This window comes from Chrysochloris asiatica, unplaced genomic scaffold (assembly GCF_000296735.1).
Source record: "Chrysochloris asiatica unplaced genomic scaffold, ChrAsi1.0 scaffold00014, whole genome shotgun sequence".
NCBI classification, from domain to species: Eukaryota; Metazoa; Chordata; class Mammalia; order Afrosoricida; family Chrysochloridae; genus Chrysochloris; species Chrysochloris asiatica.
The window spans coordinates 13,449,588-13,464,096 of NW_006408532.1; the positions used below are offsets into that span (position 1 = coordinate 13,449,588).

Sequence of the window (14,509 nt, forward strand, 5' to 3'; positions counted from 1 at the left end):
TGAGAAGAGCCGAGAGCGGGACCCTACCCAGAGAAACAGAGATGCCTGAGATAGAGACAGAGATGATGACGGTGGAGTGATGATGCGACTGGGGACCTTGGACCCAGAGAGGGAAAGGGACTGTGGGCCAAAAACTAGGGGGAGGAGGGGGAAGGGTTTCTGGGATATACCCTTTGGGTGGTTGATGATGCATGGAGGGAATTGGAACCATGGCAGTGAGATGATATAAGATGAAATGAATGTAAAACTAAAGTTCTCCCATGTAAACTATCATATAATTCACTATAAAACATTAAAGAAAAAAGATCTTAAGAGCAAAATTTCTGCTAAACACTCCTCAGAACCATGAGCTTAGGAACAAGCACCCTCAAAACAGCCAGAAAAACTCTCCTGTTGTCCTGCCCTAAGGAACCGCCCCAAGTCCCTAGCCCCATAGTTACATGATCTCAGGGCAGGGAAAGTAAAAGAGGACATAGGAGAATAGCAACCAATTCTCAACATACACCCTGGGAAAGGAAAAATATCTGTTGAGTTGATTCCCTGACACTTTGCACAAATGAGTGGTGTATCTGGGGGGGGTGGGGGTTGTCCCCCTGATTCCTGGGAATCACAGCGCCTGACATTCGGTCATTTGTTCACCGTGCAGTCATACATGCATGGGGCACGGCTCAGTGCCAGTCCCAGCACATACAGCAGCAGGGGTCAGGTGTGGATACAGGCAGGTCACACCTTGGCCATAGGAACCCCAGGGGGGACAGGCCTGGGAGCATTACAGAGGGAATTCAGGGATGAATTTTCCACCTGTCTTCCCTAAGACAGGTGGACGGATAGTCCTGGCAGGGAAAGAACAAGTGAAAAGACCAAAAGGCCGTACAAGGTAAAATTTGAAAAATGAAATTAGTTCCTATGGCCAAGGTGTGACCTGCCTGCATTCTGCTTTCAAGAGGAAGCCTAGATCCAGAGGGTGCGGAGGCAGGTAGAATCTCCACAAAGTAGTATCCAATCTGTCTGGGTGGGGCTGATAAAAGGAGATGGGGATAGGTCTCTTGTGGTACAATAGTGAATAATTGTTATCAGAACTGACTGTGAGGGTTGGAAATGTAAAGGTAGATGTTTTGTAGCAAAACAAGGGGAGTGGTTGACTTTGCAGTCCAGGAGTGGAGGTTTCTGGGACCATCAAGGGAGACGAGTGGAATGCGGGACCCTACCCAGAGAAGCAGTGATGCCGGAGATGGAGGCAGAGATGATGACATGGAGAGAGGGAATGGCTGGGAACTCTAGACCCAGAGAGGGAGAGGGACTGTGTGTTGACTACCAGGTGACAGGCTTGCAGTGTATACCCTTTGGTTGGTTGATGATGCATGGAGGGAATTGTAACCATGGCACTGAAATGATATATGATAGGATGAATGTAAAGCTAATGCTCTCCCATGTAAACTTTCACATAATTCACAATAAAACATTAAAACAAACAAATAAAAAAAGATGAAAGGAATAGTATTCCCAGAGTCACTATAACAAAAAGAATTAATAGATGTTCAACCATTTCAAGAGGTAGCATATGATCAAGAACTAATGAAGGAAGAAGTTCACTGACTGAAGGCATTGGCGGAAAAAAAAAAATATAAGACTCCAGAAATTGACAGAAGACAATTCCTTGCAACAAACTGATGCAGTGCTGGAGGTCCTCTCTTGTCTGTCAAGAAATTTGGAAGACAGTTACCTGGCTATCTAATGGGAGAGATCCATATTTATGCCCATTCCAAAGAAATGCAGAAATTTATGCCCATCCCAACAGAATGCAGAAATCATCGAACCATATAATTAATTTCACATGCAAGTAAAATTTTGTTGAATTTAATTTAAAAATGGTTGCAGCAGTACACCAACAGGGAGTTGCAGAAATTCAAGTTGGATTCAGAAGATGTAGAATGAGAGCTATCATTGCTGATGTCAGATGGATCTTGGCTGAAAGTAGAGAATACCAGAGAGATGCTTACTTATGCTGTATTGACTATGCAAAGGCATTTGACTGTAGGGATTTTTAACAAATTATGGATAACATTGTGAAGAATGAGAATTCCAGAACACTTAACTGTGCTCAAGAGAAAACTGTACATAGACCAGGAGGTAGTCGTTGGAACAAAACAAAGGGATACTGAATGGTTTAAAATCAGGAAAGATGTGCACCAGGGTTTAATCCTTTACCATACATATTCAATGTGTATGCTGAGCAAATAATGGAGAAGCTGGATTATATATAGAAGAAGGTGGCATCAGGATTGGAGGAAGAGTCGTTAACCTGCGATATGCCGATAGCATAACCTTGCTTGCTGGAAGCAAAGAGTACATAAAATACTTACTGATGAAGATCCAATACTACAGACTTAAGTGTAGATTGCACCTCAATATAAAGAAAATAAAAATCCTCACAACTGGACCAATAAGAAACATCATGATAAATGGAGAAAAGATTGAAGCTGTCAAAAATTTCATTTTCCTTGGATCCACAATCAACACTCATGGAAACAGCAGTCAAGAAATCAAAAGAAGATGGTGGGCTAGGCAGATGCACTACACAGACCCTCTACAACAAAGATAAAAGAGACAAATAAAACAGACACAGAAGACAATTCTAAGCTTCATTTAAAAAGTTAGAGAGATGCATGGAGTGCTTGCTAAGAGGAGAAGCCAAGCAGGGATGATAAGAGAAGGAGACTGATGGGTGAATGGCTGGCCAGACGCAGCTCGACCATCTTGTGAGCAGCTTCGGCAGTGGAGGGAGGCCTGGCAGAGCAGATTCACGCAGGCAACAGAAAAGTGCAATTTCTTCTTTCTCCCCAAGCTGGTGACCAGATGTGTGGCCAGTTCCCACCCTCATCCAACCCCAGCAGCAGACCCTGCTCTCCAGGAGTTTGGAGCCACGTGGTTGGAAACCATGCCAGCATAATGTGGGGGCTGGTTGCACTGCCTTGGTACCTGTATGCAGGTGAGCTCAGCTCCAAAATTTAAAAACCTGCAGTGGCACCAGACCAGCATTTAATCAGTCATGCTGCTCTCAGCATCCCTGTGGTCCTAACAGACACTAAAACCAGCTCCAGCATATACCCCCATGAACTATTTCCCAACTGAGTGCCCTGAACATAGGTATCAGTGAACCCAATAGGAACTCCATCAAGGACCAGGAACTCTGCACAACCCTTCCACAACCACCTCATGAGCTCCTTGAATTACAGGAGCTCACCAGAGATTTCTCCCCTCCAGGTCCAACAACTGCACTGTTTGTTTTTACAAATATGACAATTCCACAATGCCTCAGAGACAATAGACAATTTTAGCTCACACAAAGAAGCAAGAAAGAATGACTCAAACAAATGACCAAGAAGAAGAGCCAGAAAATGTTTCTGAAAAGAAAAGGTAATAGAACTGAAAAAGAATTCAAAAGACTGATAATTAAGTATCAATAGAAAGATCAAGGAAAGCAAGGAGAATAAAGAAAATCTTTGGAAGAATTCAGAAAAATAGTATAAGAACAAACAGACAAAATAAATGCAAATTTTGAAACAATACAAAACCTGCAAGTAGAAATCCAGAAGATTAATACTAAAATCTCAAAAATGGATGATATATTGAAAGGGCAAAGAAGTAGATGTGAAGCAATAGAAGCCCAAATTAGTGAGCTTGAAAATAATTCTCTCAATATTAGTATGCTAGAACAATCAGAAAAAAGAGAATGAAAAAAAAATCCAAAGAAAGTCTATGAGTTATGTGGGACATCATGAAGAGGAACAACTTACAAGTTACTGGAATTCCAGACAGAAAGAGACAAGCACATAGAAAATTGTCAAAGAGTTGTTGGAAGAATATGTCCCTAATATCATGAAAGACAAAAAGATAAGCTGAATGAGCCCTAAACAGGATAAATCTCTAAAGGAGGTCACGAAGACAGATCATAATCAAACTTTCCAAAATCAAAGACAAAGAGAGAATCCTGGGAGCAGCTCTGGAAAAACGAAAAGTTACCTACAAAGGAAAACCAATAAGACTAAATTCTGATTTCTCAGCAGAAACCATGAAGGCAAGATGGCAGTGGCGTATACAAAACTCTGATATATCAGCAAATATATATATATATATAATTTATAATCCCCTCCCCTTTTAGGGTGGCTTGTTTTTCTTAGTCTTTTACAATAATGGCCCTATGTAGAATTTCTCCTTTTGTGACTGACTAATTTCACTCAGCATAACATCCTCAAGGTTCATCCATGTTATGTGGTGGCTTGCAGCTTCCTTGTTATTCTTCAAAGTAGCATAGTATTCCATTGTGTGTATGTACCAGAGTTTGTTTATCCATTCTTCAACTGATGGGCACTTAGGCTGTGTCCATCTTTTTGCTATTATAAATAGTGCTGCTATGAACATTGGTGTGCATATATCTACTCATGTTATGGCTCGTATTTCTTGTGGGTAAATACCAACTACAGGAATTGCTGGGTCATAAGGTATTTCTATTTCCAACCTTCTGAGGAAGCGTCATACTGCTTTCTAGAGAGGTTGGAACAAAATGCAATCCCACCAACAATGTAGGAGGGTCTCAGTCTCTCCACATCCTTGCCAGCATTTACTGTCCTCTACTTTTTTGATCTTTGCTGTTATTGTTGGTGTGAGATGATATCTCATTGTTGTTTTGATTTGCAGCTCTCTAATGGCTAGTGATCGTGAACATTTCTTCATATGTTTGTTGGCTGCCTGGATCTCCTCTTTGTTGAAGTGTCTGTTCATGTCCTGTGCCCATTTTTTAACTGGGTTATTTGTCCTTTTCTTGTAGAGGTGTTGTAGTTTCCTATATATTTTCAAAAAGAGTCTCTTGTCTGATGTGTCACTGCAAAAGATTTTGTCCCATTCTGTGGGTTCTCTTTTTACTCTTCTGGTGAAATCATTTGACGCACATAAGTTTTTAATTTTTAGTGTGTCCCACTCATCTATTTTGTCTACTTTTGTTTGTGTTGTTTTCGAAATGTTTGGTAGTCTGTGTATTTCCTAAATTAGTGCCCTCACATTTATCCCTATTTTTTCATTGATGGCCTTCATAATTCTGGGATTCACATTTAAGTCTTTAATCCATGTTGAGTTGGTTTTTGTATAAGGTGTGAGGTGAAGGTCTTGTTTCAGTCTTTTGCCTATCACTTTCCAGGTCTGTCAGCACCATCTGTTAAAGAGACTATCACCTCCCCATGTGATATATTCAGGTGTTTTGTCAAAAATCAGTTGCCTATATGTATATGAGTTAATTTCTGGATTCTCGATTCTGTTCCATTGATCTATGTCTCTTTCATTGTACCAGTACCAGGCTGTTTTGACCACTGTAGCCGTGTAGTAAATTTTGAAGTCAGGGAGTGAGAGGCCTCCAACCTTGTTCTTCTTCTTAAGCAGTGCTTTGCTTATCCTGGGTCTCTTTCCTTTCCATATAAAGTTTGTAATTGTTTTTTCCATCTCTTTGAAGAATGTTGTTCGAATCTGGATTGGGATTGCATTATATGTGTAAATTGCTTTGGGCAGTATTGACATTTTCACGATGTTGAGTCTTCCTATCCAGGAATATTGTATGTTCTTCCACTTCTGTAAGACTCTTGGTTTCTTGTAGTAGTGTTTTGTAATTTTCTTTGTATAGGTCCTTTGTTTCTCTGGTTACATTTATTCCTAGATATTTCATCCTTTGGGTGGCTATTGTAAATGGCATAGCTTTCCTAATGTCCTTTTCAGCTCTGTCATTATTACTATAGAGGAATCCAACTGTTTCTCTGGTTACATTTATTCCTAGATATTTCATCCTTTGGGTGGCTATTGTAAATGGCATAGCTTTCCTAATGTCCTTTTCAGCTCTGTCATTATTACTATAGAGGAATCCAACTGCCCTGCCACTTTGCTGAAACTTCCAATGATGTCTAGCAGCTTTTTTACTGAATCTTTGGGGTTTTCTATGCATATACAAAACTCTGGAAAAAAAATATTGCCAACTAAGAATCACATACCTAGCAAAACTCTCCCTCAAATATGGTGGCAAAATCAGGTCATTTCCTGATAAACAGAAATTAAAGGAATTTATAATGACCAGACCAACTTTACAAAAAAACACAAAAAATGCTAAAGGTGTTCTTTGGACTGAGAACCAACAACAGTGGACAGCAATCCGAGACTATCATACATGACAACTCAATCCAGAGATGGAAGTATTTCAAGTAAAACACACCTACAAGACTGAAAACAGGGAGCCAGAGATATCATAGGTATAATGTATATATATGTATAAAGTGTATAATGAAGTCATCTGCAAATCAAAAAGAGGGAGATACAGAATTTGCAAATGGCAAGGAAGTCGAGTAGATTTCAAGGTAATATAGACTGTTTAAGAAGAGAAAAGTGAATAAACTACAGGTAACCTCCAAGAAAAATAATACACCTGCATATCAAGATAAAAAAAGAGAAAAATCAGAAAGGTTTAGTAAACATTAACACAACAGAAATGAAAATAACAAGAAAACCCACAAACAAAATGAACTCAGCATAGAAAATTATGTGGAACAAAGAATCTAGCAGCAACACACACACACAACACAGAATGTAAATGGATTGAATGCACTTAATTACTGTGCAAAAAGAGCAGAATGGATAAGAAAACAGGATCCTTCAATATGCTGTCTACAAAAGACATCAAAAAGATGGAGACAGCCTAAATGTCCAACAACAGAAGAATGGTTAAACAAACTTTGGCACATACACACAATGGATTACTACAAACTACTGAAGAATAATAATGTTGAATCTGTGAAACACCTCACAACATGGTTGAACCTGGAGGACATTATGTTGAGTGAAGTTAGTCAATCACAAAAGACAAACATTGTATGAGACCAATGTTGTAAAAAGTTTTTTAAAAGGGTTTTCTTGGTAAAATAAACCATCTATGATGATTATGGTGTAGAGGCACGGAAGGCAAAATTATTCACAGGCTAGAGGGTAGACACATGTTAACATGGGTTACAGGGCGGGCAATATGCAACAAAAGGGAGGTTAGCAGAGGAAAGATGACGGTAGCGAGAGACACAGGGAGGAATGCAATAATTAAAGTGAATAGAGGTAAATGCTGTTAACTGTTGATATATGGAAGGGATGGTAACCATGTAATAAAGCAAAGTATATGAGTTGTTGAATATAAAACTGATGATCTTCTCTTTAAACCTTCACTCAATTCACAATGAAAAGTGGGGGTGGCTGATCTTTCAGTTAGCAGCCCAACTTGTATCCACCATGCTACCAAGGCTCCTTGGGTTTTGGTTATACATGTATGTATAGGTCAGTTTCTTCTTTTTTCCTTTAAGCCAGCTTTGCCTTCCCTCTGGCTTCCTTTGTAATTACTTAGATCTTTGGCACATATTCACTAAATATTTGTATGAAAATTACATTTTTAACTTGTTGCAAGTTATGCTTTGAAAACATATCTGTCTGGCTTCATAAAAATCCCCACATATTTTCACTTCACCAGACTGCTTCCTTGAGAGCTGTTGGAATATTCACACAAATTCCTTAATCAGCATGGAGAAAGCCTGTCTAAAGGGGATGCCTTAAATATGTCCTTCTTTCCTTTTGTCCTGTCTTATCAGTCTGTTTTCAGAGTTTTTTGCATACGTGACAGGACCCTGTCTGAAGCTCTCAAAAACTGTCAGATCAAGGATCACACTCATACATTATCACACGAAGCCCCAAGGGACCCTGCAGGGTACATCTGTAAGCGAATAAATACAAACCTTCTTTTTACTAACCACTAAAATGTCCATGATTATTTAAATTATTCACAGATTTAATGTTTATTGTAAAAAAAGCATTTTGGGATTATTGATCAATTAATTTGCTGAATATCATATGACCTTACTCCATATTAAGTTAAAATAAATGTAGCCAATTTCATTCCAGAGCTCGGATTCAGAGTCTAGCCCCCTAATCAGTCTCCTAGGGTATATCGCTCTTTCTCATCCCTCATAATAGAAAAATAAGCCTTTGGCAAATGTTAGGAGAAAAATATTCTTGGCAATTTATCTTATCAGTCAATTCAAGTAAATGCAACAGACTAGCTTTTCACCAGGAGTTGCTGGGTGGTACAAATGGTTATGTGCTCCAGTACTAGCTGAAACATTCGGTGTTCAAATCCACCCAGAGGCACCTTAGAAGACAGGCCTAGCAATTTGCTTCGGAAAGGTGGCACCTAACAACAGCTTTTAATGCAAACCAAAGTCACTTTCTGGTAGGAAGTTAGGTCTTCAGGCTCTGAGTCAAGATTACAGTTACCCTGCACTAAGCTGAAGCCCAAGGCCAGCCAAGAATGAGTGAGAACTTAAAGATTTAAGGTTTTATGGGTAGCTCTCCTTTTAGGACAATCAAGCAAGTTTTTTCATTTTCCTTCATCTAGTAATATACCCTGCCTCCTTCAACTTCAGCCTGACCAATCATGTATTCTCATCCCCTTAGCAACAGCGATTGCTCCAAGGAGTAGGCGCATGATCCCAGAAGAGCCAATCAGAGCCCTTTCATGGGACTGATCTACTGAAGTTGATATAACTGATATAGTAGCCCCTGGGAACTGATATAATTCTATATTGGTGTTGTTAAGTGCTGTCAAGTATAGGGTTTCTGAGGAGTTGCTAGTGGGTTTGAACTGCCAACCTTGTGGTTAAAAGTCCAGTGCTTATCCTACAGTGCCACCAAAACTCTCTGATGTAATTCTATGTTGTTGTTGTTGTTAGGGGCCATCGAGTCTGTACCGACTCATAGCAATCTTTCGTTCTGCTGTGCGTATAATTATAATACTGTAATTCTATAGTATTAATTAACTCTACAGTATCAATGAACTCCAGGGTATTAAATTGTCCTTACCTAAGAATGTAGAGTAAGTGCACTGAACAGAAATCAGGTTTCTTGGGTTCTAGATTCACACTTAACTCTTGGCTTCCATCTATAAATCAGTTCCAGGTTTCATAGGATTGTGTCAGACTTGCCACACACATAAGCATATGCACATGACACTTTCAAATAAGAACACAGTCCTACAAGGAAATGGTTGCTAGTTTCTGGCAAGAAGCATACATGATGGTTTGCTGTGGGAAATAGTAAGAAATGTGATCCAGAGTCAGCTGGGGCCCCTTGGGTACTGTTACTGCCCATGCTGCTCTCTTCTCTTAACCCTTCTCAAAACCCTCTGGGCAGAAGGCACTCTGGCAGTCATCTAGTTCCCTGATTCTAATGTGCTGTCAGAGTGAAGGACTGTAGTGACAACACCAGGCACTTTGTCATCTCAGGCAAACACCCCTACAAGCAAGCACAGTGGAGAGGAGGTCTGCTAGATGCCTGTACAAACCTGCTGGAGTAAGACAAAATTCAGCTGATGACCAGACCTAAGCATCAAGCTAGGCCATTCCTCATTCCCTCCACTCATCAAAATTCACCCAGATAATTCCAGTGCCTAAATTATAAGAATTTGAGTGAAAGCACCAAAGCCCTTAGAGTTAGAATCTAACTTCTTTGAGAGTGAGGATTTGTGTTTGTTTTGCTCATCACGGTATCCCAAGCACTAGAATGAGGGCTGATATACTGTTGTTGTTCAGTGCTTTGGAGTTGGTTCCAACCCATAGCGACCCTGTATAGGTTTTCTGAGGAGCAGCTGGTGAGTTTGAACTGCCTACCTTGCAGTTCAAATGGCTTTGCAGTCTGGTGCATTAACCCATAGCGCTAGACTCTTAATAAATGCCTGCTGATTAAATAAACTCTAAGGAGCTCTGGTAGAGTAGTGGATTATGCGTTGGGATGCTAACCACGGTCAACAGTGCGAATCCACCAGCCATTCTGTGGGAGAAAGATGAGGCTTTCTGTTCCCATAAAGATGGTGTTGGTTATGGGCTGTGGAGTCGGTTCTGACTCATAGGTTTCTGAGGAGTAACTGGTGGATTTGAACTACTGACATTATAGAAGCGCAGTATGGTGGTTAAATAAACCCTGAGAACCCAAAAGGTTTAGTGATTAGCTCAAGGTTACTCAAGCCTAAAGTCAGAGTTGAGCCTAGAACTCAAGAATGGGGAAATAGTTATTGTTGAGATCTTACTATGTGCCAGTATTGTGGATCGAATAGTGAGTGTCCCAGCAAAATAAGTGCTGAAATCCTAAATCCTATAATATGCATATAATTCTGTTTAGAAATAGCGTTTTCTTTAGTATGTTAATTAGAGCAGATAAGACACAAATACACATGTTCAGGAAGACAGACACCATGTAAGGATCATTAACCAAGGAACCAAGAAATGCCTGGGACTGCTTCTGGGAAACCTTATATAGGGTTGCTATGGGTCCGGACTGACTCAACACTTAACAACTTAACACTTAACACTAACTCAGCACTTAACAACAACCTACAAGGAAGGAATCAAAGATGGCCAAAACTCTGATCTGGACTTTTAGTTTCCAGAATACATTTCTTCTGTTCTTTACAGCCACCTACTTGTGATATTTCTGTTACAACAGCATTAGGAAGCTAACAAAGCCAGATAACTGTTCTAAGAATTTATCTCACTTCATTCTTACAATACTATGGAGAACACCATGCGTATACCCTTTCTACAAATTGTTGTTGTTGTTAAGTGCCTTTGAGTTGGCTCTGACTCAGCGATCCTGTATAACATTACCGAGGAGAAGCTTCTTGTTGTTGTCAAGTGCCGTGCAGTCGGTTCCGACTCATAGCGAACCTGTACAGGGTTTCCAAGGCTGTAAATCTTTATGGGAGCAGAAAGCCTCATCTTTCTCCCGCGGAACAGCTGGTAGTTTTGAACTGCTGACCTTGCGGTTCGCAGCCCGATTTGCAACCACTATGCTACCAGAGCTCCTTGAGGAGAAGCTAGTGGGTTAGAACTGCCAACCTTGAGCTCAAACCAACCTTGAGGTCCAGTGCTTATCCTAAAGCACCTCACCACAACTCCAGTTCTACAAATAAGAATTATTAAAAAGGAAAGTAAATTGCCCTATTGGTAACAGAGTTAAGGGTTATTCTTCCATTCACATTTGGCAAGCAGATATTGAGAACAAACATTCTCCCAGCATAATGTTTAGTACTAGGTATACAAGGGTGAACAAGGACAGATGTGGAGCTTATATTTGAATGTGGGTTAAATCCCATTAACAAGTTAAAAAACAAACAAACAGAGACTATAATTACCAATTGGGATCCATGCTGTAAAGGAAACCAACAGGCAGAGTGATAGAGGGAAACAAAAAGTAAAGGGAGAAGTCCCTTTAATACTTACAGTGGTCAGGGCAGGGCTCTTTGAGGCAGGAACAAGCAGACAAAGGCCTGATGATGACAAGAGCCCACAGGTGATGAGCTAGAGGAAGAGCCTTGTAGGCAGAGAAACAACAGACGCAAGAGCCTGAGGAAGAGAAGAACATGCAAGTTGAAGGCTGAGAAGTGTCGCAGAAGTTGAATGAGCAATGAGGAGAGGGTAGTGGATGAGTTAGAAGAGGTCAACAGGGATCAGATCATTCAAGCCTATGATACGGAGTTCAAAATTTTATTTGAATTCATCACTTCAAAGAAATGTTACCAAAAAGTCACAACCAGTGGCATAATATAGATTTCTTTAAAAACCTACTTTGGCTGATGTATATAGTTTAGGTTATATAGCATAAATCAGTTAGGACTGCTTTTGTCAGTGATCAAAAATCCAACTACTGAATTATAATAAGAGTCTGATTCCATTTTTGATATTTGAGTGCTGACATTTTTCCAAGTCCTGCCCTTCCCTCTTCTCCTTCTGCCCCACATCTGGGTAGGCTGATAAGGAAGCCTGGTGTCCTTTCATTTGGTTCTGGCGGGAAGCTCAAATCATGTAAGCCCTGACTACTCAAGCCTCAGCCAGTCTCCTACCACCTAACCACCATAAAACCTCAAAGCCAATCTCTTTCCCCCACTCTCTCAAACCATTCTTGGATTTGTTTGGGAATTGACCCTACTCTCCTCAAGAAACCTGTGTTAACAATAAAAATGTTCAGGTTGGTGCATCTGTCGCCTGGTCAGTTTTGATGTTGTTGTGTCATTGTTTAGTGCTGTCAAGTCGGTTTATATCCAACCCAAATTTTAAGTTAGGGGAAAAGATTCCATTCCACCTCTGTAGAGTGACCACAACATGAACAGAGATTTCTTTTTCTCTCATAAACATTAGCTCAGAGGCTCAGAAATAAGTTATTTTCCTCTGGGTGTGGCCTGTGTTAGCTTTTGTCTTATAGGAGAGAAAAGTGAGCAGAGCCAGGGATCTATTGCCACCAAGAAAGAAGAGCTGAGAGTGCAGTGTGCGCTTTGGACTGGGGCCCCTGCAAGAAGAACCTCCTAGACCCAAGGGAAGATAGATGTCAAGATACATGGAAATCTCCAAGAAATTCCAGGCCTAGGATGCTGAAAAGGAGATAAGGACTGCTCCTTTAATCCTTTCAACAGCTCTATGAAGTAGCTAATTTTATTAACCACATTTTACAGATGAGAAAGAGGCTAATTAACTTGCCCACTGGTCACACCGCTGGGAATTTGACAGTCTGTATTTAAGGGTCTGGTTACACACTCTTATCCTCTGTAACCTACAGCAGTGGCAGAGCAGTTTAAAGGCCTATATCCCACACAGACTTAGTCATATTGCTGGTAAGCATTGAACTGCTAACCACAAGGTCAGTGGTTCAAACCTACCAGCCACTTTTCAGGAAAAGATAAGTCTGTCTGCTCCTATAAAGATTTACAGTCTCAGAAACCCTATGGATCTGTTCCACTCAGTCCTGTAGGATCCCCATGAGTCGGAATCTACTCAGTGGCAATGGGTTTTAAAGCCTCCTTTCGGGGGAGGAGTGGTGGTAGTATACTGAACTCATTGTGACCCGACATGGGGTTTCCAAGGCTGTAAGTCTTTAAGGGAACAGAAAGTCTCTTTTTTTTTCCTGTGGAGCAGCTGATAGATACCAACTGCTGACCTTGTGGTTAGCAGCAGCTCAACATGTACCTCTTGAGAGCATGGACTTTTTTCTGCAGTTACCATGTAGCCTAAGGGGTAAGTTTCGTGCTTTGCACAACGAAGGTTCTTCACTTCTAGTTTAATGCACTGATGGTACGATGTTGGGAAGCTCTTGAGCTTTACTCTGGCAGTTTCCACACAGTCTACAGATGAATGGACCTGAGCGCGCGAGCCGAGCTGGTGCGCCTGCGGCCCATGGCCACTAGGGGTCGCGCTTCCACGCCTTTGGGGGGGTGGGGGGGGCACGGGGAGAAGGAGGGCGGAGCAGGCCGCAAAGCAGCACCAGCATGTGGACGTTTGGGCGCCGCGCAGTCTCTGGCTTCTTGTTCCGGGCGGCGCTCCCGGGCCCAGTCCAGGCCCGCGCTGGCGCTCCCGTGTCGGCGGAAGATACCTCTCCGTGCGGCCGTCGGAGCCTGCGGGTTAGGACCGCAGCAGCCTGCGCACCCAGCCAAGCTGTGAGTAAGAACACCGCCGCGGGCCCTACGCCTGCGGAGGAAGGTGCCGCGCACACAGAGCACTCTCTCCCCTCTCGGGCATGAGCCGGGGACTAGCTGGACGCAAGGGGCGGGCCCTGGCGGGGGGCGAGTGACCAGAGGACGCGCGCTGCCGCGGGGTGGTGCGGCAGCCCTGCCTCGGTCGGGAACCTGGGGTGGGCGTGCGGTTTTGCAGTGCCCCTCTTTATTTCTTCCGGTTACATTTTCACTCATCTTCTGGCTTTCTGATGAAAAGATAGGTATTGTATCCAGCGTGGCCGTCTCTAAGCTTGTTATTCCTATTCTCATGCTGGAACTGAAATTTGAATAATAAAATATAAGGAGCACCCTAGTGGTACAATTGTTAACCACCTGGCTGCCAGCTTAAAAGTTGGCGGTTTTAACTTACGCATCAGCTCTACAGCAAAAAGACCTGGTCGTTTGTTTCTGTAAAGATTGTTAAGTGCCTTTGAGTTGATTCCGACTCATAGCGACCTTTATAGGGTTTCTGAGGAGCAGCTGGTGAGCTTGAAGCGCTGACCTTGCTGTTCAAACAGACCTTGCAGTCCAGCGCATCAACCCGCAGCACGACACCAGGACTCACTGTAAAGATTACTACCGAAGAAACCCTCTGGGGGCAGTTCTACTATTGTCACATGGGATCCCTTGAGTTGAAATCCTTTTGAGGGCGTACAGCATCACACAAGGGAACTTCAGAAAGTTTGTGGCAAAGTGGAATGGCAAGAATTTTTCTACAAACTATTTAAATCCCTCTCAAATAGTAAAATATGAACCAAGTGTTGGCAAGCATTTGGGATGAGCTGCCACCCAGCGGCTCCACAAGCCCCTGGGTGGCACCAATAGTTGAAAATGCTCAGCTGCTAACCAAAAGGTTGGTGGTTCGAATCCACTTAGAGGCACCATGGAAGAAAGGCCTGGCCTTCT

General features: G+C 41.9%; 2 protein-coding genes across 2 annotated transcripts in view; one reads left to right on the plus strand and one right to left on the minus strand.

Moving 5' to 3' along the window:
- GBGT1 (globoside alpha-1,3-N-acetylgalactosaminyltransferase 1) overlaps positions 1 to 13,288 on the minus strand; it is a 20,589-nt gene extending 7,301 nt beyond the window's left edge. The window contains 3 exon segments of the mRNA XM_006834998.1: positions 441 to 506; positions 774 to 833; positions 13,251 to 13,288. Coding sequence (XP_006835061.1) covers positions 441 to 506; positions 774 to 833; positions 13,251 to 13,288 — 164 coding nt within the window.
- Positions 13,289 to 13,378: 90 nt separating this feature from the next.
- Positions 13,379 to 14,509, plus strand: part of LOC102836628 (frataxin, mitochondrial-like) — a 41,411-nt gene continuing 40,280 nt past the window's right edge. Inside the window, 1 exon segment of the mRNA XM_006834999.1 lies at positions 13,379 to 13,546. Within this exon segment, the coding sequence (XP_006835062.1) occupies positions 13,379 to 13,546 (168 nt within the window).